This window comes from Drosophila sechellia, chromosome 3R, assembly GCF_004382195.2.
Source record: "Drosophila sechellia strain sech25 chromosome 3R, ASM438219v1, whole genome shotgun sequence".
Classification (NCBI taxonomy): Eukaryota; Metazoa; Arthropoda; class Insecta; order Diptera; family Drosophilidae; genus Drosophila; species Drosophila sechellia.
Genome location: NC_045952.1, coordinates 13,242,992 through 13,266,374, shown reverse-complemented (window position 1 = coordinate 13,266,374; position 23,383 = coordinate 13,242,992). Strand labels below are relative to the sequence as shown.

The 23,383-nt window shown below is 47.1% G+C and overlaps 10 protein-coding genes across 17 annotated transcripts; 4 read left to right on the top strand and 6 right to left on the bottom strand.

Annotated features, from left to right (window-relative positions):
• Positions 1 to 5: 5 nt before the first annotated feature.
• LOC6606270 (protein O-mannosyl-transferase TMTC4) lies at positions 6 to 2,363 on the top strand. The gene has a single exon (XM_002031039.2). It carries the CDS (start codon positions 104 to 106, stop codon positions 2,219 to 2,221), a length of 2,118 nt encoding a protein of 705 aa, XP_002031075.1. The 5' UTR covers positions 6 to 103; the 3' UTR covers positions 2,222 to 2,363.
• Positions 2,364 to 2,463: 100 nt separating this feature from the next.
• On the bottom strand, positions 2,464 to 5,654 carry LOC6606269 (cysteine protease ATG4D). 2 transcript variants are annotated; one of them, XM_032721964.1, is made up of 6 exons: positions 5,561 to 5,654; positions 4,415 to 5,372; positions 4,161 to 4,356; positions 4,018 to 4,094; positions 3,375 to 3,850; positions 3,014 to 3,316 (listed from the first exon to the last, which is right to left on the bottom strand). In XM_032721964.1, the coding sequence occupies exons 2-6, from the start codon at positions 5,370 to 5,372 to the stop codon at positions 3,014 to 3,016; spliced, it is 2,010 nt and encodes a 669-aa protein (XP_032577855.1). In that variant the 5' UTR covers positions 5,561 to 5,654. The 2 variants fall into 2 exon arrangements, with proteins under 2 accessions (XP_002031074.1, XP_032577855.1); XM_002031038.2 differs by lacking the exon at positions 5,561 to 5,654 and having other exon boundaries at positions 2,464 to 3,316; positions 4,415 to 5,518.
• A 279-nt stretch (positions 5,655 to 5,933) lies between these two features.
• Positions 5,934 to 7,980, top strand: LOC6606268 (3-hydroxyisobutyryl-CoA hydrolase, mitochondrial). Of its 3 annotated transcripts, none has more exons than XM_032721609.1 (4): positions 5,934 to 6,041; positions 6,111 to 6,995; positions 7,255 to 7,523; positions 7,781 to 7,980. In XM_032721609.1, exons 1-4 carry the CDS (start codon positions 6,039 to 6,041, stop codon positions 7,785 to 7,787), a joined length of 1,164 nt encoding a protein of 387 aa, XP_032577500.1. In that variant the 5' UTR covers positions 5,934 to 6,038; the 3' UTR covers positions 7,788 to 7,980. The 3 variants fall into 3 exon arrangements, with proteins under 3 accessions (XP_032577500.1, XP_032577501.1, XP_002031073.2); XM_002031037.2 differs by having other exon boundaries at positions 5,944 to 6,041; positions 6,114 to 6,995; XM_032721610.1 differs by having other exon boundaries at positions 7,255 to 7,980.
• On the bottom strand, positions 7,855 to 10,372 carry LOC6606267 (conserved oligomeric Golgi complex subunit 2). Its single transcript, XM_002031036.2, has 4 exons — positions 10,198 to 10,372; positions 9,077 to 10,147; positions 8,337 to 9,022; positions 7,855 to 8,280 (listed from the first exon to the last, which is right to left on the bottom strand). The coding sequence occupies exons 1-4, from the start codon at positions 10,288 to 10,290 to the stop codon at positions 7,998 to 8,000; spliced, it is 2,133 nt and encodes a 710-aa protein (XP_002031072.1). The 5' UTR covers positions 10,291 to 10,372; the 3' UTR covers positions 7,855 to 7,997.
• A 59-nt stretch (positions 10,373 to 10,431) lies between these two features.
• On the top strand, positions 10,432 to 11,553 carry LOC6606266 (translin-associated protein X). Its single transcript, XM_002031035.2, has 2 exons — positions 10,432 to 11,241; positions 11,293 to 11,553. The coding sequence occupies exons 1-2, from the start codon at positions 10,529 to 10,531 to the stop codon at positions 11,474 to 11,476; spliced, it is 897 nt and encodes a 298-aa protein (XP_002031071.1). The 5' UTR covers positions 10,432 to 10,528; the 3' UTR covers positions 11,477 to 11,553.
• Positions 11,497 to 12,572, bottom strand: LOC6606265 (aprataxin and PNK-like factor). Of its 2 annotated transcripts, none has more exons than XM_002031034.2 (3): positions 12,068 to 12,569; positions 11,843 to 12,006; positions 11,497 to 11,788 (listed from the first exon to the last, which is right to left on the bottom strand). In XM_002031034.2, the coding sequence occupies exons 1-3, from the start codon at positions 12,508 to 12,510 to the stop codon at positions 11,580 to 11,582; spliced, it is 816 nt and encodes a 271-aa protein (XP_002031070.2). In that variant the 5' UTR covers positions 12,511 to 12,569; the 3' UTR covers positions 11,497 to 11,579. The 2 variants fall into 2 exon arrangements, with proteins under 2 accessions (XP_002031070.2, XP_032577502.1); XM_032721611.1 differs by having other exon boundaries at positions 11,707 to 11,798; positions 12,068 to 12,572.
• A 105-nt stretch (positions 12,573 to 12,677) lies between these two features.
• On the bottom strand, positions 12,678 to 16,380 carry LOC6606264 (colorectal mutant cancer protein). 2 transcript variants are annotated; one of them, XM_032721605.1, is made up of 7 exons: positions 15,890 to 16,380; positions 15,081 to 15,330; positions 14,694 to 15,023; positions 14,505 to 14,638; positions 14,149 to 14,450; positions 13,377 to 14,087; positions 12,678 to 13,318 (listed from the first exon to the last, which is right to left on the bottom strand). In XM_032721605.1, the coding sequence occupies exons 1-7, from the start codon at positions 16,175 to 16,177 to the stop codon at positions 13,186 to 13,188; spliced, it is 2,148 nt and encodes a 715-aa protein (XP_032577496.1). In that variant the 5' UTR covers positions 16,178 to 16,380; the 3' UTR covers positions 12,678 to 13,185. The 2 variants fall into 2 exon arrangements, with proteins under 2 accessions (XP_032577496.1, XP_002031069.2); XM_002031033.2 differs by lacking the exon at positions 15,890 to 16,380 and adding an exon at positions 15,398 to 15,551.
• Positions 16,381 to 16,549: 169 nt separating this feature from the next.
• LOC6606262 (coiled-coil domain-containing protein 149) lies at positions 16,550 to 18,665 on the bottom strand. The gene is made up of 6 exons (XM_032721608.1): positions 18,451 to 18,665; positions 17,804 to 18,388; positions 17,644 to 17,751; positions 17,500 to 17,587; positions 17,303 to 17,441; positions 16,550 to 17,246 (listed from the first exon to the last, which is right to left on the bottom strand). Exons 1-6 carry the CDS (start codon positions 18,514 to 18,516, stop codon positions 16,676 to 16,678), a joined length of 1,557 nt encoding a protein of 518 aa, XP_032577499.1. The 5' UTR covers positions 18,517 to 18,665; the 3' UTR covers positions 16,550 to 16,675.
• On the bottom strand, positions 18,630 to 20,701 carry LOC6606261 (copper homeostasis protein cutC homolog). Of its 3 annotated transcripts, none has more exons than XM_032721613.1 (3): positions 19,428 to 19,835; positions 19,129 to 19,376; positions 18,630 to 18,709 (listed from the first exon to the last, which is right to left on the bottom strand). In XM_032721613.1, exons 1-3 carry the CDS (start codon positions 19,664 to 19,666, stop codon positions 18,660 to 18,662), a joined length of 537 nt encoding a protein of 178 aa, XP_032577504.1. In that variant the 5' UTR covers positions 19,667 to 19,835; the 3' UTR covers positions 18,630 to 18,659. The 3 variants fall into 3 exon arrangements, with proteins under 3 accessions (XP_032577504.1, XP_032577503.1, XP_002031066.1); XM_032721612.1 differs by lacking the exon at positions 18,630 to 18,709 and adding an exon at positions 18,799 to 19,072; XM_002031030.2 differs by lacking the exon at positions 18,630 to 18,709 and adding an exon at positions 18,799 to 19,072 and having other exon boundaries at positions 19,129 to 20,701.
• An 88-nt stretch (positions 20,702 to 20,789) lies between these two features.
• On the top strand, positions 20,790 to 22,455 carry LOC6606260 (programmed cell death protein 10). The gene is made up of 5 exons (XM_002031029.2): positions 20,790 to 21,034; positions 21,197 to 21,374; positions 21,433 to 21,565; positions 21,632 to 21,796; positions 22,169 to 22,455. The coding sequence occupies exons 1-5, from the start codon at positions 20,969 to 20,971 to the stop codon at positions 22,251 to 22,253; spliced, it is 627 nt and encodes a 208-aa protein (XP_002031065.2). The 5' UTR covers positions 20,790 to 20,968; the 3' UTR covers positions 22,254 to 22,455.
• Positions 22,456 to 23,383: the final 928 nt, after the last annotated feature.

The following is a 23,383-nucleotide window of genomic DNA, read 5'->3' as shown; positions in this document are numbered from 1 at the left end:
TGGACAAAAACACAACAAAAAATGTATACAAAACAACTCCGATTGAAATTCGCAGAATAAGTGAATTAAACTTGAACAATTGACAATTAGTAAATAATCCAGTATGCTAGACCTCGTTCACAAAGCCACGCTGCATAGCATGGTCTGTCAGGCAATCCTAGTGTTAATCTGTTTGCTATGCTACGGATGCGGCGGTCTCAGTGGAGCCAAGTTTGTCTTCGATGATACGGTGGCCATCGTCAAGAACCGGGATGTCAACTCACTGCCAACCAACTGGACGGCGATCTTTACGCACGACTTCTGGGGTGCTTCCTTGCTCAGTTCCGATTCCCACAAATCGTTTCGGCCACTGACCACCCTGATGTTCCATTGCGAGTATGCCCTTCTGGGGCTAAGTGCCGCCCACATGAAGTTCCTAAACCTCCTGCTGCACTGCGTCAACACGATACTCATGTGGCGATTGATTCGCTCTCTCTATGTCCCGGAGGTCAGCACGGCGAGATGGGCCATCCTCTCCGCGGCTCTATTTGCCGCCCATCCAATTCACACAGAGGCGGTTTCTGGTGTGGTTGGCAGGGCCGAGCTCATGTTCTGCATGATTCACTTGTTGTGTCTTCTGCTGACCGTGGCTAATACCGGGAGACTTGGTCCACAGACTGGCGGTCTAGTCATGCTGCTCACTGCTGTGGGAATGCTGTTCAAGGAGTCCGCAGTGACCATCCCCATGTCGTGTGTACTGTTGGATTACTTTCAAAACTGCTACTATCATCTGCGATTCAAGGATCAGTGGAGTCTTTTGCGCACCCGGATCAGTTACTTGTTCTACTTGCTGGGTACCTTGGGTCTGCTGACGGCTCGCCTTTGGTGGCAGGACTTTGAGACGCCCACCTTCAAGGAAGTGGACAACCCCGTGGCGCACAATGAGCACGTGCTGACCCGTGGGCTCTCCCAGCAGTATCTGCTGGTCATGAACATCTGGCTGATGCTGTGCCCCCACTGGCTATGCTACGACTGGGCATTGGGTTGCGTCAAGTTGGTGACCAACATCTGGGATCTGAGACTGCAGGGCGTGATCGGATTCTACTCCATCGTATTGGTGGCTCTGATGAACTTCCGACGGCTGCCCGGAATGATGTTAGCTCTGGGTTTAATGATCATCCCGTTCCTGCCCGCGTCGGGAATCATTTGCGTAGGATTCGTGATTGCCGAACGGACGCTCTATGTACCCTCCATTGGCTTTTGCCTGCTGTCCATTTACGGATTCTTATATTGGTATGACAGCAGTACGGAAAGCACCCACTGGCGCACTGCTCTACGGATTCTTTTAATGCTGCTCTTCTCCGTTATGATTGTACGGACTCGGCAGCGAGCTACTGACTGGCTTAACGAGGAGCAGTTGTTCAAGTCCGCGCTACAGGTGTGTCCTGACAATGCCAAGGTACACTATAACATAGCCCGACTGGCCACTGATATGGGAAACAACACGAAAGCCTTTCAGCACTACCACAGGGCCATTGAATTGTATCCGAACTATGAGTCAGCTCTGATGAACCTTGGCAACCTGTATCGGGAGCACGGACAACTAACCACTGCCGAGGAATACATTCGATTGGCTTTGCAGGCGTATCCCGCATTTCCAGCTGCCTGGATGAATCTCGGCATTGTACAATCGGCTCAGGGAAAGTTCGACAAGGCTCTGGCCAGCTATGAGAAGGCCCTGAAGTACAGAGCCAATTTCGCCGTCTGCTACTACAACATGGGCAATCTGTATCTGGAGCAGAAACGTTACGCCAAAGCGCTTCATCATTGGCAGCACGCTGTGGCACTAAATCCCCGCCAGCCGAAGGCCTGGGCTAACATTCTCACAATGCTGGACAACAAGGGGTTGCAGGAAGACGCTCTGCGCATCTCAAATCAGGCACTCCAACATCTACCCAACGATGTTAGTATCCTTTTCATTCGCGCCAACGTGCTTGGCAAATTAAAACATTACACGGAGGCGGAGACGATCTACAAGCGCGTTATTGAGCTGGAGCCCCACAACACTTTGTACCACACGAATCTCGGAGTTCTCTATCACCGCTGGGACAAGACGCAGGAGGCTATAGAGGCTTATCGGACTGCAATAAGTATTAGTGCGGCTAGGGCAACGACAGCCCGGGAGAATCTCAGCAAGCTCTTAAAACGCCTGGAGCGGGAGGCCCAGGTCATGCAGAGATAAGATTTTAAGTCTCACCATCCAAATATGGATCCAACCAAAAACTTGGTTGTTTGCAAATAATAAGAGGTATGTACACTTCGCAAGCTGTAATAATCCCAAACGAAAGATGAGGTTGTGGGTAAATTACTTATTCATAAAAGACATTAAAACTAGTTAGTCTAATTTAATTTAAGTTCCGTGCAATATTGTATCTATATCATACATCCATATCCCATCAGCGAAATCTCATGACACCTTAATTGTATTTAGTATAAGTTAGGATAGTTTATTTATTTACTCGAGGGTATATACAATTAATGTTAAAACTAAATAATGATCGAACAATTACAAGACGACTTACATAATTTAACTAAACGCTAGAACTAAGGACTACATGAAATACTTCAAAGAATAGTGACAATTGTGGCACCATTGTAAGATAATTCAATTCCATTAAAGATTTATGATTTTAAAATAATAATACCGCAAATTACATAGGTTTATATATAACACATATAAACAGATCGGGCTGCTCGAACATGGAAATAGCTGAAAAACTTTGGCAGAATGCGAGACGACAGGTCGAACAAAAGAGAGATTAACGTGGACATCAGTAAATATTCAAGATACATGCATGCGTCTATGTACTATATGCGTAGGCGTAAAGGTACAACAAAGTCTTTGTGTTTGAGATACGGGTCTGTTGGGTTTTTCTGGGCGAGCAAGCAAGCAGCAGCGGCTGGCAACTAAATCAAATAATAATGAGCAAATAACACAGCTAGCACAGCAACACGGTTATGTGGTGGCAACGATCTACAGCAGCACAAACTCTTCGCTTTCACTATCATCTTGGTCGTGCTCATCGCCGTGCTGTGGCGGCGCCAGTTGAGCGCCCAGTTCCTGGGCCAGAGAGGCCACTTGTTTTATGAGCGGCTTGTACAGCGAATCGCTCATTTCGTCCCGCTCGTGATCCATGCAACGACCGCGGGAAAATGAGAACAATGGATAGTTCATCTCTGTTGGCTCGGTTTGATGGGATGACTGAGGCGTCGTATGATGGCTCCCAGCCGCCTTATCCACAGTTGCCCCTGAGGCGCAACGCATAGGATGCAAATACTGTTGAAATTAAGATATTTAAAGGACGTTGGATAACGAAATTTTGGCTTTTGCTTACCAGCTGCACGCTCTCCATAAAATTGTCGAAATCACTTTTGGTGGCACAGTAAAAGCCGATACAACAACTAGGATCCATTTTGCTGGCCTTAAGCTTCCGCGGCGACTTGCAGTGAAACGAGTGCAGGGAGAAGTTCTCTTGGTTCACATCCACCATCTCCTGGCAATAGTGCGGATCCAAGTGGATGAGCCTGTCCTCCTGGAAGCCGACAAAGTACAGCGAATGCTTTGGCTTTCCACCGATGATGCCCAGGCAGTGTTCTGTACTCAGCAGCAGCTTCAGACAATGGGCATACACTGGATTCAGTTTATCACTGCCCAGGCGCAAAGGTATCAGAACGATGAGGGACTTCCAGTGCTGTTGTTGCTCCGTTTTGGGATTTTCCGCCTGCGGCCGCTTCGCTTTTTGCCAAGGCACATGGGGTTTTGGCGCCGGTTCCGGTATGCTGCATTGATCCTCAATATCTTGCAAGTAAACTGAAACACCACAAAGACGGTTATCAAATCACATACCTTATCAATTGAGCCCATGAGTAATGAGCTTCGCGAACAAGGTTGCAGCAATTACTCATAAACATATCAATGTGTCATGGTAGTTATCTTATGAATCTTTGATTAAGGGATTCCTTTCTGCTTGTACTTACTCGTGCAATCTTTGGCTACATAGACACTAATATTGTCAAAGTCTGCATTTTCCTGACTCGCGTGCTCTAAGGCGTGTCTGTGGTGAAGTGAAGAGTTGTTTAATTTAAAAGAGATTAACAAAGCGATAAAGATCTGTACTCACTTAAGCAAATAGGAAACAGAGGCGGGACCGTACCAATCGCCAGGTTTTTTACCCAAATGCTCCCCCAGCCGGACCAGGGCGTGGATGGAGAAGGGACTGCTTTTTGAGGAACTGTCCCCGAACCACTTGACGATCTTCTTATGCATATTGTCCTCGTAAGTTGAGTGCAACTGGGACTCCGAATCATAGCGCCAGCCTGAAGCAAGAAGTTTTAATAGTAATCAAAATTATTTGTGAGGGATAGTTTAACTTACTGCGACCTAGGAAGTGACAGATGAGTCCTTGAGCGAAGAGCATCTGACCACTCCTTAGCATACAGCCCCATCCGCAGTCCGAGGTGTAGTTGGAGCCATTCATTATTGGGAACTCTCGCCGGTAGGTCATCCAAATCCTACTATAAAAGTCACGACGAAAGCCTTCGATGCCCTCCTCCCAAGGCTGTTCGCCCACCTGGTTCTCCACTGCGTCCATTCCCAGTTCCTGGGGCACCACAATCTCATCGATCTGCTGCGGATTAAGGGCTGGATACAAGGAGGTTGACGTCGAAGTGGCCTGAATGCTGTCGAACGCCGATGTGGCGTTATCGGGTGTGGTATCCGCCCCGCTGGGCAGCTCGGTAATGGAACTTTCCATGCTTACGGGCGGAGTAAAGCGTCGATGATAGCACCGTCCCAGCAGCCACACGGGCTGCTCCTTTGAGAAGCTGGTCTGCCTCATCTTGCCGCTCCAGCCATACTTCACATTATGCCACATTGCCACGAGCTTAGACTCCATGCCTTTGGTGGGAGTACGGTTTGCCGACAGGTCACCGGGTTCCTCGCTGTGCTGCTCCACGTGACCGCAGCTCGGACCGCTGTTGCCGCCGCCGCCGTAGAGCTGACTGAAGGCGTTCATGAAACGTGATGACGTCGATATTTTGCGCTGCGGAGTCGCTGTCGCAGCGTTTTCCGACTTGAGGTTCAGATTCGCACCTGATGTGCTTACGGGGGAGGGGGAAGGGACGCGTGGAACGGCGAATACAGTGCGATGAATCGTCTGTATGGGGGCCGCCTGCTCCTCCTCGATGGCGCCGTCCTCCACCAGCGGCAAGGACAGCGGATCCGCATCCTGGCCGCATATCCGGCTACCCTCTACAATGGTGCCCTCGCCGGCGGCTTCGAAGAGCATGAGTTTTTCGTCGGTCAACTTGGAAAGGAGGCCGTCATAGTTCATCTGGTTGGTGGCCGTGGACGAGGACATGAAAACAGAGGCGGAAGTGGTAGAAGAGCTATAACGCTTTGTCCGCAGCTTGCGGAACTTAAAGAACTGCGGCATTGTAATCTCAGTGCGAGCCCCTTGCTGGCCCTGGCTTAACTGACAACCGACCACCGATTGCGTGCTAATTACAAATGTTTACTCACCGTTTATTTGTTGACAAAATAAGATAAAGTAACTCCACGAAATTTGTTTTTCTTATTCGCGAGCAGTACAATTGCCAATTTCAGTGTTGCCAGACTGCAAATCTGCTCTATTATGAATATGTTTGTAACATGTGTTCTTATTTACGTTTATCTACCAATAAGTTCAAAAGTATATTTTTGAATTAAGCTGTTTTTATAAAATTCGTATCTATATCTAAAGTATAATATAGGAATATATAATAAATAAAAGACGCCTGGAATAGGTCTGCCCTTGCCAAGGCAGTTTAATAGAAACTTTCCATAATTTCACGCGGAATACGATTTCTGGAACACCCTTATTGACTTCCGCCATGTATGCGGTCTGGCAGCACCGCGACAAGAACGACCAGCTGTGCGAGTGCTAAAATTCTATTGCGCAACGCTGAAATTCTAAACACTCGCTTCGCCCCACACACAACATTACTGACACCCGCTCAAAATGGTAAGTAATGCTAATTCCTGCAAATAGATGCGCTTAGCTAATCGAAAAAAATTCGATACCGCCGCCCAGCAGGGACCAATTCAAAGGTTGGTGTACACATTCGGTCATCGCACCTGTAGCCAATTGCCGATGATCGGCGGAGCAGCGATATCCCAAACAAAACCAACAACAATGGCCCTCTCCGTCCGCCAATCCTCCTCCTCCGTGCTGGCCACGGAGTCTTCTAATAAGGGAATGATTATTCTAAACCGTCCCAAGGCGCTTAATGCCATCAACTTGGAGATGGTACGCAAGATCTACAAGCACCTGAAGAAGTGCGAGAAGTCCAAGTCGCTGGTGATCATCAAGGGCACAGGTGACAAGGCCTTCTGCGCCGGTGGAGATGTGCGCGCTCTGGTCGAGGCTGGCCCTACGGATGAGTCGAAGAGCTTTTTCCGGGAGGAGTACAGCACGAATGCCCTGATCGGGAACTATAAGATTCCCTACATCGCCATCATCAACGGTATTACCATGGGCGGTGGCGTGGGTCTGAGTGTGCACGGCAAGTACCGGGTGGCCAGCGATCGGACGCTGTTTGCCATGCCCGAGACGGCGATTGGCCTCTTCCCGGATGTGGGTGGATCATACTTCCTGCCTCGACTGCAGGGAAAGCTGGGCCTCTACCTGGGTCTCACAGGATATCGACTGCGCGGCGGCGATGTCTTTTACTCAGGCATTGCCACGCACTACTGTGAGAGCAGCAAGATCCCCGATCTGGAGACGGCTCTCCTTAACTGTCCGGATGCGGATGATGTGCCTGAGCTGCTGCAGAAGTACCATTCCACGCCAGAAAAGCCCTTTTCGCTGCAGCCTGTCCTGGAACAGATCAACAAGAACTTTTCGGCGGACTCGGTGGAGGGAATCCTAGAGAATCTGCAGAACGATGGTAGTGAATGGGCCAAAAAGACGCTTGAGGTGAGTGGTGCACAGTTTACTAAGTGATAAGAACACAATCGGATGTTAATTGGCTGGGCCAATCATCGCTTGGCGCGCGTTTTTAGCGCCTAAATATTTGATCCGTTTACAGCCAATGAGCAACGCTTTAGTTGCAGCACGACTTTTCTTAACTGAATAAATTACACTAGCTCACAAACTCGCACCTCTTGTTGCCATTTTCTATTATAGATGAATCTTATTATTGAAATCAGACACATTGCTTTTTTCTTTGTTTTAGACGCTCTCGAAGATGTCTCCCACCTCGATAAAGGTTACGTTCCGTCAGTTAGAGCTCGGATCACAGCTTTCGCTGGCTCAGTGTCTTATTATGGAATATCGTCTGGCCGTGCATCATCTGGAGCGCAGTGATTTCAAGGAGGGAGTGCGTGCCCTTCTCATCGACAAGGATCAGAAGCCCCAGTGGCAGCCAACCAAGCTGGCCGATGTCACCGAGGAGCATGTGCAGTGGTTCTTCCGCAAGCTGCCGGACACCGAAGAACTCAAGCTGTAATGTAGCAAGCCTAGTTTTGTTTTTGCTTGAGCCTTGGCATCCAATCCTGTTTGTCTTCCGTTGAGCCGCTCATTCTTATATGCACACAACTTAATATCTCTGTATATATACTTGCAAGCTTGAGTTATGTTATGCATGGTTCCTTGCCTGCCGTTCTGCAATATTCTTAATATTTCTTTAGCGTTCTGTGGTCACAGTTTAACGAGTTCTGTCGGCTAATTTTCGCAATCTCTTCTCTGTTTCATTCCAACAGCGAATAACTACAAGGAAGAATCCTTTTCGCCGGTATTTACCAATAACGATTGTGAAATTCAATGCATTTAAATATATGATATACATATATGCCTATATATATTATATACAATTCGTAGTCCTAATACAATCAATAATTGTGCCTAAAAAATCGTTAGAATTCGTTTACCAAGAATAAAAAGAAGGGTATACGTTTGATAACTGATCGTTGTTAGTGTCTAGGCGCTGTTATCCTTTAGCTTGATACTGTCCTCCACCATGTTTGTCAACTCGACTAGCCTATCGATCTGGGTGGCCTGAAAGTTTAGTTTGCCCAGCTCTTGCCTCCAGGATGTGACATCCACTCGCAGTTGGACGCGAATCTTATCATCGTCAGACATCACAGCCGAGCTTCCAGTCGACACAGTCGCAGCTCCGCCACTTTTAACATTTCGCAGGCGTCGCAATGACTCTTCGGTTTTCTGTACGGATGTGAGCACATCGCTCACCACATTGAAGTACCTATAGTGCGAATAAAAGTTCAGGGAAATTCTAACCCATCGTAAAATTATACTCACGCCTTGGTTGTGTGACTAGCAACCTCCGACAAGATCTGTTCCACCACCAGGGTGCCAAGCTGGGACTCGTTCTGCTGGGCAAAAGCCTTCAGCGGTCGAAGCATTTGTTCCACATAGCTCGAACATCGTGTGGGAACCTCTCGATTCGTCTTGCGATACAAACGCGGCAAGTCGTTTACCTGGCGCACATTTTCCGCCTCGCATTCTCCGATCAGCAACTCCACTAAGGTCTTTTGTATGTTGGTCAAATGGGCACCTAGCGTGTCGGCAAGGCAGGACATCGATTGGGCCAATACGTCGCTAAAGATCTTCGTACGCTGTTCAACGGGCACCGATTTAATAATCAATTGCTGAAGTTCTGGCAAATACGCGTCAAGTTTTCGGATGTCTGCATGGAGGGCAATAAGTAACTGGTTTCGAGAGTAGGACTTCGAAAAGTGGCTGCCTTTCGATAGAGTAATTGCATCCGTGATCCAGCGCGAAAGACGCAGTACCACCTGCACGTTAAGTTTGTAAAATTTCGGAAAAACTTCGGGTAGGTAAACTCCCTCGGCCCAGCACCGTGTCATAGCCTCCTTCGCGGCATTGAATGCGGATATTTTGTAGTCCCTATCGGTGATTTTATCATTTAAACTGTCCTCCTGGAGCACCGGTTCCAATTGGGCTTCAAATTTACCCGCAATTTCCTAGAAACATTTCATATTTATCAAAAATTCTACTATTTAAGCTTATTTACATACTTGAAAGCATATTTGGAAGTAAACCGGAAGATTCCAGCGGGCCTCAAAGCTTTTTGTTTGCTTGTGCTGGCGATAGAACGCCACGGCCTGCTCTCCGGAGCATGTCAATAGCTCCTCTATTTTGCCCAGGAAGTCGCGAGTGCACTTGTATTTTACATAGAACACCTCCGAGTTGCCAGGCGCAAATATGGAATTCATGTGCAGTTCTAGACGCGTCTCCACATCAGACCAGTAACTATTAACCACGAAGTTAAAGCCCGGAAATTTATCCGAGTAAAGCGTAAGGCGCAGCAGATCGGTCATATGCAGCGATATAAAGTTGAGGATCTTGCTGTAGATGCCAGCTAATCCCTGCGGTGAGTTTTGCAACTGTTGTTCGCCAATGACGCCCGACATATACGGAGCCACCACATCCTCGCGGAAGGCGCACTCTGCCTGATCGCAGGCATTTAGAGTTATATAGATCCGCAAGCAGCGCTCCAAGGATTCCGGTGCCGAATTGCGTGCCTGGCTAAGGGCGTCATTGAAGAAGCGTCGCAGATGCTGATGCAATTGCTCTTCAAGCTGTTCGATCTTCCCTTGATGCTCGGGGCTTAAGTGCTTGGAACAGTGTTTCTCATGGAACTTCAATTGAATCAGGTCCAGGGCAGCGCGCTCCAGGTCAACAGCCTTAATTGGCTGTTCCCCGCTGAGCTTTCGGTCGATTAGATCCTGAAGCTTGTTAATGGTCTCATACACTTTCTTTAGGCTCTGCAGACCGCGTTTAAACTCGCGAAGCTGACGCTTCTCCTCCAATTGGGCCCGCAGCTCGGTCACGTTCTCGTCTATTAAGCCGTGAATGCTCTCGATGTCGCTGCGGAACTGCTCCAATGGCTGTTGAATGGTCTTTATATTCTGGTCCAGTCCCACCAGGTTTGCGCTCAAGTTTACAAAGTCTGCGTAATCCTCGTTGATCAAATCGATCATGGCCGCCCGCAGACCTTTGAGGTAAAGGCCCAGGTTGTCGCGCAGCTGCTCCAGACTGGGCGCATTGCGGTTCTTGTGCAGAAACTCATCCACCGAGAAGTTTGCCTGTTCGAAGGAATTTTAGCAAGGGAACACATCTGACATGGATTACTAACCTTCATAAACTCATTCTTGTCGAAGCACAGCTTCTCCGCTGTGCTGGTGGAGCCAGCGGTCAAGTGAGCCGACTTCTTGACCGGATCATGCATTGCCTTAGGGCTGGAATTTAATTATTTGTCTATTTTTAACAAATTCTTGCCACGAAAGTTCCTTGGCTATCGATATAAGGTGGCGATTTATGTCGGCGACCATCGATATGGCCGATACATCAATTATCGGACATTTGTTTACAAAAATTTATGCCGACGCGATTAAATTTCTAAAAGAGTAAGAAGAAAATAAAAAAAAATTTTAACCGTTCAAATAGAATCGCGTAAGACATCAATAATGCCGAAAAACGGAGGTGCTGGTCACAGGAACAATGCTCCTAGGAAGCGCCAAATACCGGCTGCCCAGCTTGATGAAGAGAGTCCCATTGTCCAACAATTTCGAATTTATTCTAATGAATTGACCATGAAACACGATCGCCACGAGCGAATTGTCAAGCTGAGCCGTGACATTACCATCGAGTCCAAGCGTATCATCTTCCTGCTGCACTCTATTGACTCGCGTAAGCAGAATAAGGAGAAGGTCCTAGAGGAGGCACGTCAGCGACTGAACAAGCTGATCACGGTGAACTTTAGGGCTGTGGCCCTGGAACTGCGCGACCAGGATGTCTACCAGTTCCGCAGCTCCTACTCTCCAGGATTGCAGGAGTTTATCGAGGCCTACACCTACATGGAGTACCTGTGCCACGAGGATGCTGAGGGCGAGAACGAAACCAAGAGTGTTTCAGATTGGCAGTCCATTCAGGCGGTGATGCAGTACGTCGAGGAGAGCAGCCAGCCAAAGGAAGAGCCAACTGAAGGCGAAGATGTTCAGGCTACAGCTCAGGTTGAGAGCCCAAAGAAGTTTCAGTTCTTCGTGGACCCCACGGAATATATACTGGGACTTTCGGATCTTACTGGGGAACTGATGCGCCGCTGCATAAATTCGCTAGGCAGTGGAGATACAGAGACCTGTTTGGACACCTGCAAGGCCCTGCAGCATTTCTACAGCGGGTTGGTTAGTTCTCCCTTAAGTAAACTCAATTAACTTCCAATGGTTTTCAGTTACATCAGTCTAAACTGTCAGAGAGCCCGTGAACTATGGCGTAAGATCACTACCATGAAGCAGAGCGTTCTTAAGGCCGAGAATGTTTGCTACAATGTAAAAGTTCGCGGCGGAGAGGCTGCCAAATGGGGCGCCACTTTTGATCAAAAGCCAGCCGATGAAGTGGACGAGGGCTTCTACTAATGGAACTCCATAAACATAAGTTTTCATTAACAGAATATATAAAGCCTATTATTTGGCAAATGAAACGTAAAATCTAAGTTAACAGCGAATTTGAATGTTTAGTCTAATCATAGTCATCCCCACTTATGGGTTGGCTATCATCCAGCTCATCATCCTCATCTTCGTCTATATCTGCGCCTGGACGGTAGTCCGCATCCTTGTCATTGTCGCCTCCAAAGGGTTCATCCTCCTCATCCGTCCCGGAGTCATCGTCGTTCTGCCGTTGGGCTCGGCGTTGACGCAGACGATTTCGAATGTTCTGCGCGGAATTGACTACAATGGGCTTAAGCCAGTTTAAAGCCGAAGTAAACCAAGCTTCCTACTTACAATCCGCAGGATGGGAGTAATCCTGGAAGTGAACTGGGTTACGGCGATAGCATGCGTTACCGAAAGGACAAGCTGGAGTTCCGAGGGGTGGCGCTGGAAAGTTTGGTCGCCGGTAGTCCTGATCCCCCGGATGAGCTTCTGCACTACGATGAACCGGATTTCGCCTGGCATTGGAAGAAGGTACATTTTTCGTTGGTAATATGGGAGTTGGTCAGTGTGCATCACCTGTAGCATCGTATGCCGAAGCGACAAGAAGTCCTAATACTGCTTGAGGAGACGGTGGACTCGTCGACGGCGTTCTGTGCATTGCTATTAATGGGTTCAGTTTTTACCACCGCACCTGCATTTGGTTTTCCATTGTCCGGTGGTTCGGTTTTAATCTTGATCGCAGTGCAGTGCTCAGCAGTGAGATCATCTTTATGCTCTGCATCCTCTACTGGCTCAGCTTTTATTTTAATAGGAACTTCAGGATTTGTTTCATCTTTGATGGACGCCACAGGCTCCTCCGATTTTACGCGCTTTCTTCGGCCGTCTTCTGCGCCACAATTTGCGTTGCCATTGTGTGTGATATCTTCAGAGGATTTTCGTTTAGCGCCACTTTCGGCTGTAGGTCTGTTTATAGCTGCCTCCTCATTGGCAACATTTTCCAGTGCTTCTGTGGCACTCATTTTAAGTAAATTAAGTAAAATTTTCAAAACATTTGCATTTCACAAGAACTAATATACTTGATTCTGGTGATTTGCAACACTACACGAAAAGGTGATGGATTCTTGAATTTATTTCATTAGCATATCGATAAATTATTGGCGCCAATTTCAAATACGAGAATTTTAGCTAGTTTTAGTAGACGTTTTATATTTTGTACAGTTTTAAATACATATTGAATCATATAACAAGCAAAATGCGAATACATTGTATAAATATAGGATCCCGTGTATGCGTCTTGAATAACTCCTTAGTTTGCCTATTCGTATGTGTGTATATGTAATTGCTTGTGGCCCAGAGACGAATGCTCCAATCCCACGGATATATGGATAGGTTGGTGGAGCCTTGCTCATGGCAACTCTGAATATGTATGTATTTGAGTATGTAGTTACTGCAGCCTTATCTGCGGGGCAGGGACACCGCCCAAGCCCCAGCCGACTGCAATTAAGTCGCATGGCACATTCGTGATACTGTCTTGGTCATGGCGGATCCAGGGAGACTGCTGGGCGGGTGGTCATTGCATTAAAGGTAAAATAAGCGATATGATCGAGAGGGAAAGATCTTTTGCGGGATATGTGACAAGCGCGCCCGCTCCACGCCCAGTTGCTCAGTCCTCCTGGAAGGTCGTCATGCGTTTCCTACAGAGTAGTCTCAGGAACTTGGTTATGGCCTTGTTCGTAGTCCAGCCGCAGGTCAACAATCTTCTGCTCCAGCTTCCTCACCCGCAGCTGGTACTTGCGCTTGGTGTGATCCAACATTTGGCCCAGATTGCTGAAAGGGAAATATGAAGCAATTATGTATGAAATAGTTAAAATAAATCGAATCTTACTGGTTGGATTTCTGCAGTTCACGCACGTTCTGATGCAGTTGCTCGTATTTTTCGTCGAAGGCCCTCTGAGAAGCTGTTACATTCGCCAACAGCGTCTGTATGCGACCCTTGAGCTCCGTTTCTCGAGTTAAGGCCTCCACCAACTGCTGCTCTGTGAGAGCCGCATGCTCCGCCTCCGAATACGAGACTCGATTGTTTGCCTGCAGCTGCTTTAGGGCTTCGTGAAGTATGTCCACTCGCTCGTTGGCGTTCTGCCGTTCCTGCTCGGCCTCTTCCATTTTCGTCTTCAGCTGCAAATTCGAGTCCCGCAGCTCGAGTATTTCTTGCATAATCACCGCTGTCTCCAAGTCAATGGGTGACTTCTTGTCTGCGCTCCGCAGTTCGTGCTCCTTTTCCAAAGCCAGGCGCTTTCTTTCGTATATGTCGCTGAAGGGTGATTCCAGACTGACAATGGTATGTTGGACATTGGAACGACGTCCCTTCAGCTTGGAGACGTGGTACCGCAGGCGGTTGTCGTCGTCGGCACACCACGGCCGGCCAGTTTTCGGTGCATCCTCTGGGCCCAGGTTGATGTTGTGTTGCCACGGTCCTAGGCTATTCTCACACACGTTTTTCTCGCTATCCAAACGGGCCAGCAGGTGTCTGGCCACCGCCTCCACCGATCGTCGACTGTCTTCCGCTGCCACCGATTTCTCCCCGAGCAGTGCCAGCCTGGAAGTCATGAATTGTGAAACAAGGATAACAACACGCGTCATATGATGATTGTACTTACTTGCTTTCGAGCAGTGCCAACATTACGTCGTAGGCCTCGATGGCGCGATCACTGCAATTAAGCGCCAACTGAAGAGCAACCGCATTGGACTCGTACTTTCCGCATAGCAGATACAGATGCTCCGTGTGCTCTTTGCATTCGTCTAGTGTCAGTGCCAGCATGGTGTTTCGCATCTCCAATTGTTCAACACGTCGTTGCAGTCGCTCGAAATCCTTGCTCAAATGTAGGGGCTCCATAAAGTTCTCCATGTATAGGTTTTGCTCCTTTAGCTCCGACACCAAATGTTCGACCAGATTAATTTGCTTAAAATGAAATGGTTTGAAATGTATTCTCTGAAAAAAGTTTGGTCAACAAACCTCGTTGCTCATCGAAGTATCTTGTGATGGATCTTCTCCGGATTCATGTTTGCTGGCGCATCGCAACTTAACCCGTTCAGCCATTTTCGGTACCGCTGGAGTGCGTTTTTGCGGACTTGTCAAGGAAGTGCAAACTGAAAGCATCTAAATTTGTAAACATTCTTTCATTATTGGGATTATTTATACTACCATTCAAATCATTCAGTCGCTGTCCGCACTCGTTGACTTCCGATTCGCAGTCGAAGGCGACATTGGTCTGCTCCTCGACCACAGCAGCGTCCTTGGTGGAAATCTCGGACTGGAGGAGGGCGATTCGAGCTCTCAAGTGCAGAACTTCCTCCTGAAGTGCCTCCACTTGTCCCTTATGGCTCAGTTCTTGCGGTTTGTAGGCAACGTTACCCACGCTAGTGGTACTGCAGGCGCCCTCGAAGTCTTCCAGTGGTTCCGTCTGGCATTCGGCATCAGGATTGGTGAGGTTAAGCTCGGAGTTGTACACTGAACCCTCCTGAAAGCTGAGTTCTGAAAATAAGACTGTGGATTAGGGGTTTGTTTCCCACATTTGAAACTGCTACTCACCGCTGCCTTCCGGCTCCTGCTCCTCCATGATAACGTGATCCTGTTTGCTGCGCAGTTTTTTGCTTAACTCGGCTATGACACAGTGCATCTCGGTGATGCGACACTCGTGGGCCTGGCTGACAACCTCCAAGCGCTTGTGGCATACTTCCCGCTCCGTGTTGCTCTCGGTGAGCTGTCTTTCTGCCTGCTGCAGACGCTGCGTTAGATCCCTCACCCGGTTTTCTAGCTGTTGCACCGACAGTTGCTCAACCTGGAGGTGAATCAGAGGGAAAAAGGCGCATTAGAGGTTTCTAAGTGGTTATTCTCGGGGTCATCACGTTTATGGGTCGCCTGGCCAGCGGATGAGCCATCAGCGTGTACTCCCAACTGCGTCTCTTGTCGCTGGGCACCGATGGCGTATCGCTGCAGCACAGGCAGCTCAGGCTGCGCGGAAGCAGTTGCTCCGCAATCATGGTGCAGTGGAAAATTTTGACTGGCGATTACGTCGTCATCCGACCGCGGATGCATCCGCGCTCTCCGCCGCTGCAACTTGACCCTCAGCCTTCCACACGCATCTGCGCACTGGACGCCAACCGAATTTCAAGCCCGAAACACTTTGAAAACCAAGGATTGAAAAATCTGCGTTTCTTAGCAGTGAATTCAAACTATACAATAATGAGGTATTTTTAATTATTTTGTGATAATTTTAAAAATTAATTTAAAGTAAACTTTATCATATTTAGTACCAATGTATCATGGCTAATTAAGATATTGATTTTTTTTTGATTTGAGAGCTGGTTATTTCTCTCAGTGCGGGCACCATTACTCACTTTGTTGACAATGTCTAGCGTGGAGCAGCTGGATATGTTGTTGTCGCTCTCGGTGGTGTCCCGCTGCGTGTGCTCCGGAGAGTCCAGGTCGCTGGATCCCACCAAGTGCCTGCCACCGGGTCCTCCGCCGCGCGGCGAAATGCTGCCGAATACGTACTCGAAATCCTCGCCAGCCGCGCTGCCGGAGTGCTTGCCCTGGAATCCGCTGGAGTCACGCTGCTTGCCACTGCGACGCGGCACATCGGTGGCTATCTTGGCCACTCGGGCGACCTGTACATCATTCGACATGGTGGCGATGGGCGGCTGCAACGACTTTCCGACTAGAATTGGCCTGATTTGGGCCGCTTAATGATGACTTTTGATTGGTGCTCCATTCCCAGGATATGTGGCACTGGTGTTAACTCTACATGACTCTTTTAAAACGTGTCTTAAGGCATTTTTAATTCAAAAACTTGAAATTACTCCAACCACTCGGGATATTTATTGCATTCTTATCAGAAAATGTATACCCAGAAATAAGAGTGTGTGAGAGTGTGTTTATGCTAACGGTATACAACACTTTGAAATATCAATTATCGATAACTTGGGCGCGTCTTTTAAAACTGTAAACTATAGCTATGTACATGCCTATATTTAAGGCAATATTGATAATATTAATGATTTCTTTTATATAATCTGGTTTTATTGTACGCTGTTGCGGTAATATACATATATTATATCTTTTGTCAACACTGAGATATGGTTCCATCTATTTCTTTGGGAGTCCTCAATTGAACTAGTTTTTATCTAAGGAATAGCCGCCAGATTTTCTGCTCGTATCGTCACCGTGGCCTCGTAGTCCCGCATGTCCAGATCGTGAAGTGCTTTCTGGACAAGAGTGGCCAGGTGAGGCGGCAGGTCCTTCAGATCCTCCATACGTTCCCGAGCCACTGCACTGGATATCCGTGGCGTGCCGTTGCAGCGGCTGCTCAATCCACAATTGCCCGAATCTGTTGTGGCTGATGAAGACTTCTGGAAGTCATCGGGCTGCACATCTGCACCGTACACAGACGAATCCACCGACTCCGTTGAAAGCGAAGACATTCCATCGTCTGTGTGCAGAGCCTCAACGAACTTGTGCTTCTTAGAATCTTCATGATTCACTGTAATGGCGACGCCTTCGTTATCTGGCTCAATGGACGGAGTGCTGCTGATGTCGGCGTCATCTACCATGGCGGAGCAATAGCCATTGAGGAGCAGCTGCGAGGGCGCATATCCATATTCCATGTCCTCCTCCTGCTCCTCAGCGATGTCATCGTTTCCGGAGAGGAGCTGTTGCCACCGCTGCTCCAGCTCCGTCATCTTGCCAGCCAGTATTCTGCGGGATATATGGGTTTATGAAATATATATTGATATTGATCTTGACTTTCCTACTTGTTGGTCTTCTTTTGGTGCGTCAGGGCCAAGTTCTTGTCGTTGAGATTGTCCAGCAGGGCCAGACACAAGGATTTTAGATCGCTTAAGCTCTCGGTTTTCTGGGGCAGATCAATGCCGCTCTCGAGGATTGTTTTCACTAGGGTACAAAGACTTTAGAAAGGCATGAAAGAGGTGGGCACCATATAATTACTCACCTTGCCGGGGGCTTAAAATGGTGTCCTCATTTGTGCTCCCACCGCCAAGTTTTACAATTCCCTTCTTTCGTTTCGCATCCAACATGGTCTAAATGATTTAAATACAAATAAATTAAATGGCAATCAGTCTTAACTAGTACATACCTTGTACTTATTGATGCTCTGTTTGGTGAGCTCCAGTTCGCTGTCTTGGATCTTCACACGTTCATGCAGGTACTTGTTCTCCAGTAAAACACCATCGATGTCCAGGAGCTGGAAAATCAATAACTATCAAGTAAGTACTATATAGAATCAGTTAACTCACCCTTGGATGCGTTTTCTTCGCCCTGAGGGCCACAAAGAGCTCATGATTGAGGCGGTGTGCCTTGCACTTGTAGGCATCCCGCTCGGTGATCAGCTCCTCCTTCTCATCGATCACCGCCTTCAGGTCGAAGGCCACCTGGGCGTTCCGTTTCTTGAGTCCCTCCAGGTGGCAGATGAAGTTGGCCCGCTCCCGACGCCACTGCAACTCCTCCTTGTTGCGAGCGGCATTTTCGCTGGCCATCGCTTGTACCCGCGACTTGTTGCTGGCCTCCGTCTCCCGGAGGAGTTCCATGTCGCCATGCAGTTCGTTGAGCCGCTGCCTCAGGGCTTCCACTTCGGTGCTGAGCTTCAGGTTCTGCTCGCGCGTCTCATGGAGCAGGGTTGCCAGGCTGGAGTTCTCGCTGAGGGCTCCGCATCCACCGACAGCCAGAAGTTCGCTATTACTCTTCAGCGCTGAGTAGCGCGACTGCAGGGTCTCCGCCACCAGCTTGTACTGGTCTCGCTCCACGCGGAACTGCTCCAGTTCCTGGCGCAGGATTCGCAGTGCCTCCACCTTGCTCTGCAGTTTCCTGTGCACCGCCGAGGTCTGTAAGGGTGGGTTCGTCATACAAGGCATTTGGTTCGCTCGAAGGGTGGGGGCGGACTCACCTCTACATTGTACGTGGCCATATGTTGACCGAATCCGTGATGACTAGCCACATCGTCCAAGTCCATGACGAATGCTTGAGTGGGTTTTCCGTTTGCCGAGCTCGAGATGTTGACATTGACAGTGATGGAAAACAGAGGGCTGTCTGGAGGAGTCAGCTGTATCACACTTTCTCGGGCTCCAAGGACCCCATTCTGGCCCAAACACGCAGCTACAGTGAATCAATTTTAGATGCGCCTGCGCGGTAAGCCCCAATGAAATCTGTTTGAAATTCGATTCATATCGATAAGCCTAATTTGAAATTAATGTTATTGTCTTCATATGTAAATATCTTTAAGCAACCGATGCCATTTATAATTTAAAACAGATGAATTTGAATTTATTTTAGCCATTTACAATGCTTATTATGTTTATACCTATTTGTAGGAATACAAATTTATTTGAAAATAGGTAGGTACGGATTTTTCGACATATGTATCAGATGGGACCAAACTCCTTCTGACTCACTGGAGTTTTTTTGACGACTTGATATTGCTCTTAACACCCTTCTGCGAATGGTTTTCACTTCGGCAATTGTGGCCGTTTTGAAATCCATCCTTTCGACCAGCTTTAGCATGCATTTCACTTAGGATATGCTTGAATTTCAAGAAAGAGATCTCAGAAATTGTTTAAACACCTACCTTTGAAACCAATCTCCTCACTTAGCTCGTAATATGAACTCAGCTCCTTACCACCTTTCTGCCGTTCACATAATTTTCCGGAACAGCTTCTAGACGTTTGTGATTTCCTTTGGATCTCCACCACGTCTTGGGCTTGCTCTTTCTCTTCCGGCTCCATGTGAGACTTGCATTGCGTCCAACAGGCCTCTCTGATGTCGGTCGCCTTGCAAGTCCTACGAAGATGACACCTTCTTTTACTTGATTTTCGCCTACAAATGTATTAGTTTATAACCGAGTTCATATCATCTCCTTTTCCTTACTCTATTTGTTTATCTTGAGCTTTGTTTTCCAATAAAGATTTAATGCTGTGCTCATTGTACGATAGCCCCGCAATCAACCTTCTATTCTTGGCCAACAGTTCTTTCAATTTCCTTATATGGTTATTTAGCTTTACATTGTATGCTTCTATTCTGTGCAATACCTTTTCTGCATTATTTAAGTGATCATTAAAATAATGATGTTCTAGAGCAGCAGGATTCTCTACTATCTCCACAATCATGTTGCAGGACAATCAAATCAAATCAAATTTTGATTATTTTTTAGAATTTAGAATTTTAGGGATATGACTACTTAAGTAAAAAGTATATACTAGTTATAAAAAGATGCTGAAGTAATCAAACAGTTAAGGAATAAATTAAGTCTTAGGGATAGGATAAGTACTATGATTTTCAGCGGGAACTCATCGCTTTCGCAATGGTAACCATCTTCCGCACCACGATGGAGTTGGTTCCGTAGTAGGGGTCCACGTCCTGTTTGCCCATGGTCACGTCACACTCCATTCGCGTGGTGGTGGGCGCTATATAGTCCTCGCCGGCCGTGTCCAGGGCAGAAGCGTGAAACTCCAGGCAGCGACTGACCGTGAGGATTTCCTCTAGGTTGGACACCTTTATGCCGGCGCCGGGCATAACTATAAAGTCTCTTTGATGTTTGGCTATCAGCTGTGCCAGGCAATCCACGCCATCGGCAGCCGTGGGTCGGAATCCGCTGCTCAGCAGTCGTCGGAAACCTAGTTCCCGCAACATGTCAACATTCTCGTCCATGGACTTCTGGTCGGTGAGGTCGAAGGCGCGGTGAAAGGTCACTGGCAGACCACCCGACGCCAGCAAAACGTGCCGACACTGATCCACGTTGATGCTGCGATCCGGATTCAGGGATCCGAAAACGAAGCCATCGGCACCGTTTTCCCGCAACAAGTCCATATCCGTAAGCAGGGCGCACATCTCCTCGTCGCTGTAGACAAAGTCAGTGCCCCGCCGTGGCCGTAGCATGCAGTAAATGGGTATTGTGAGCGTTTCCTTAATGGTTTTCAGGGTACCGACGCTGGGTGTCAAGCCACCTTCGCCCAATGCGGAACACAGTTCAATGCGTGAAGCTCCGCCATCCTCGGCTGCAAAAGCAGATCGTATGGAGTCCACGCAGACCTCCAACTTGATATCGTGGGTGGACATTTCTCTTATCACTGATAAAAATACAGGTAAACAAAAATAAACCAATTTATTGCAGAGTTTCGATAGGTTTATTTAAATCAGCTGATTCTATACCAGCAGCTTCTACAGAAGCAATCGTTGGTTATCGATTGCACGACACATTCATCGATAAGAACCAGTTAGTTTCCAGTATTGAAAAACAACACTGTGCCTGTGCTGTTGTGAACAATTTTTGTTAATTTTTTAATTTGATTTGCGAGCGTCGTGCGAGCGAAGCGACGGACATCGCACGGAACGGGAATCGCAACTGGGTTCCTGCAGCATGCGCCAGGACACCTAGGCACCAGTAGAGAAGACCAAGCACACTAGTAGCAATGACAATGGGCGAGCCCACGTCGTCTCTCGTTCTGCCCGTCATATTGCGGCCCATTTTCTCCCAGGTAGGTGAAACGATCCCAGGTGCTCGGCTCCGCTCTGCTGTGCACTGCACCGAACCCGTGAGCCCCAAACCGTACCCCCGCCAGATCGTGGCCTGTTGCGTAAACCCTTACATGGGGTACTTGGGTTTGTAATTGCCTAACTTTGTGTACGTTTACCTGCAGCTCGAGCGACGCGACGTTGGCGCTGCCCAATCTCTGCGCTCCGCCATTCTCAAGTCGGAGCAGAACAATCCGGGCTTCTGCTATGACCTCGTAGCCACAATTGTGCGGCGGGCCGATCTGAATGTAAACCTAAACGAGGCCGTGCTCCGATTGCAGGGCAAAATTACGGAAGCGGACCGTAAGTAGCCACGCCAGCAGCTGAGTTTCGTAGCTAACGTCGTTTCCCCCTTCCACAGTCAATGAATACCGCTTGACGCGCACGGAGGAGCCCTTCCAGGAGCTGAATCGTAAGTCCGTGGCTCTCAAGGTGATCCTCAGCCGCATACCCGATGAGATAAACGACAGGAAGACCTTCCTGGAGACCATCAAGTGAGTAAAAACTCAGTGCATAAGCTTAACTGATTTATGAATAATGAATTTTACTGCATTTTACAGGGAAATCGCCAGCGCCATAAAGAAACTGCTCGATGTGGTCAACGAGATCGGCTCGTTCATACCAGGCGTAACGGGCAAGCAGGCTGTGGAACAGCGTAAGAAGGAGTTTGTCAAATATTCCAAGAAGTTCAGCACAACGCTGAAGGAGTACTTCAAAGAAGGACAGTAAGTATTAAGAATCACCTGCAGTTACTTATTTACTATATGTGTTATCAAACGATACGCTGCGACGCAAAGACAGCCGGTTTCTTTAATCGGCTCATATCTGGTTTCTTATCGTTTCGGGCCAACCGTTGAGATGATGTCATACCATTGGCATTCCGGGTATTGTTTGGTTTATCATTTTGCGCCGGAGATTCTGAGGGGCGGATATTAATCCAGACCCCCGCCCATTTTAAATTGTAAATTGCTTCGATTACTTACTGATGGCTATTACCGCTGACCTTTTCGTAAAATTGGGGCCAAATTGCATTACTAATTCAAATTGCTTCAGCAAGGATTTTCTAACCGATTCTCTTCGATTTTATCTATTTTCAGACCGAATGCAGTATTCATAAGTGCACTTTTTCTAATACGGCAAACGAATCAAATAATGCTGACAGTTAAGAGTAAATGCGAGTAGAGAATTAAATCCTTTAATTATGGAAAATTTTAGTGGCATTTTAATTTTATGTTTAAATAACCATTTAACATCCCAAGACCCAAACAAATAAAATAAACTCAACACACCTAAATACACAATCGCCCGACACAGTCCAAGTTAAATGTTTGAACGTAAATGAAAATCTGTTGTAACTAAATAAATAGGCCTAATTTATAACGTATATATGTATTACACATACTCGGACACTAAATTCTGCGAAGCCTAAGCATTGTAATTAACTAGTGAGCAACTATTTATGGAGACGGATGATGTGTGCGAGAGTTTCTTTTTCGTTTACAATTTATTGTAAATAATTCATTCTTTTTCTGTTAAAAAACAACATCGGCTAGTTTGTTTTTGTTTAGGAGAAGCGCCTACGAATAAATTTAAAATTAGTGGAAAAAAAACGAGAAACAGGAAATGTATGTACTACGGGGAGTTGACAAACAAAAACATGAACGGAACACTTAAATTTTTAACTGTTTTTAATTGTTAGAGTTTGAAATTTAAACACTATACATAATAATCTTTTACTTAATGATATGTTCTATTTGAAAACTGCGAAAGCGAAAGACATTAGTGGCCGACAGCACTATCAACATGATGGAGAAAGAAATTATTTTAATTAATAAAATGTTATATGAAAATCGAACACTAAGCAAAAGTAAAAGAACGGCAACAAACTCATAATGTAGACATAGCGAAAAGAAAACGACAAATAAATGTATTTATATTCCAAAATTGGAAAGAGCGTTTATTTAACCAATTTACATAAATTAATTTTATAATTTATAGTCTTAGGTGTGGAATTTGATTGTTTTAGTTGTTACTGCAAACTGAGAATTGAAAAAAGTTAAAATTACTGTTGTCGAGTTAAGGATACTCGAGAATTTATTACGAAAATCAGAGATTGGTAAACTTAAATCAAAATCTCAGATTTACACGCACATGGCGTTAACAGAGGACAGCGCTGTTAACGGATAACAGCCAGAAGTAATAGTAAACCACCAATAACAGGCCCTGAGCAGAAAGTTACCCAGTTGCAACCCCAAAGGAGTCCTTCTGAGAGCGGGAGAGAATTGCCCGTTTTTCAGTGTCATTTGGCAGAA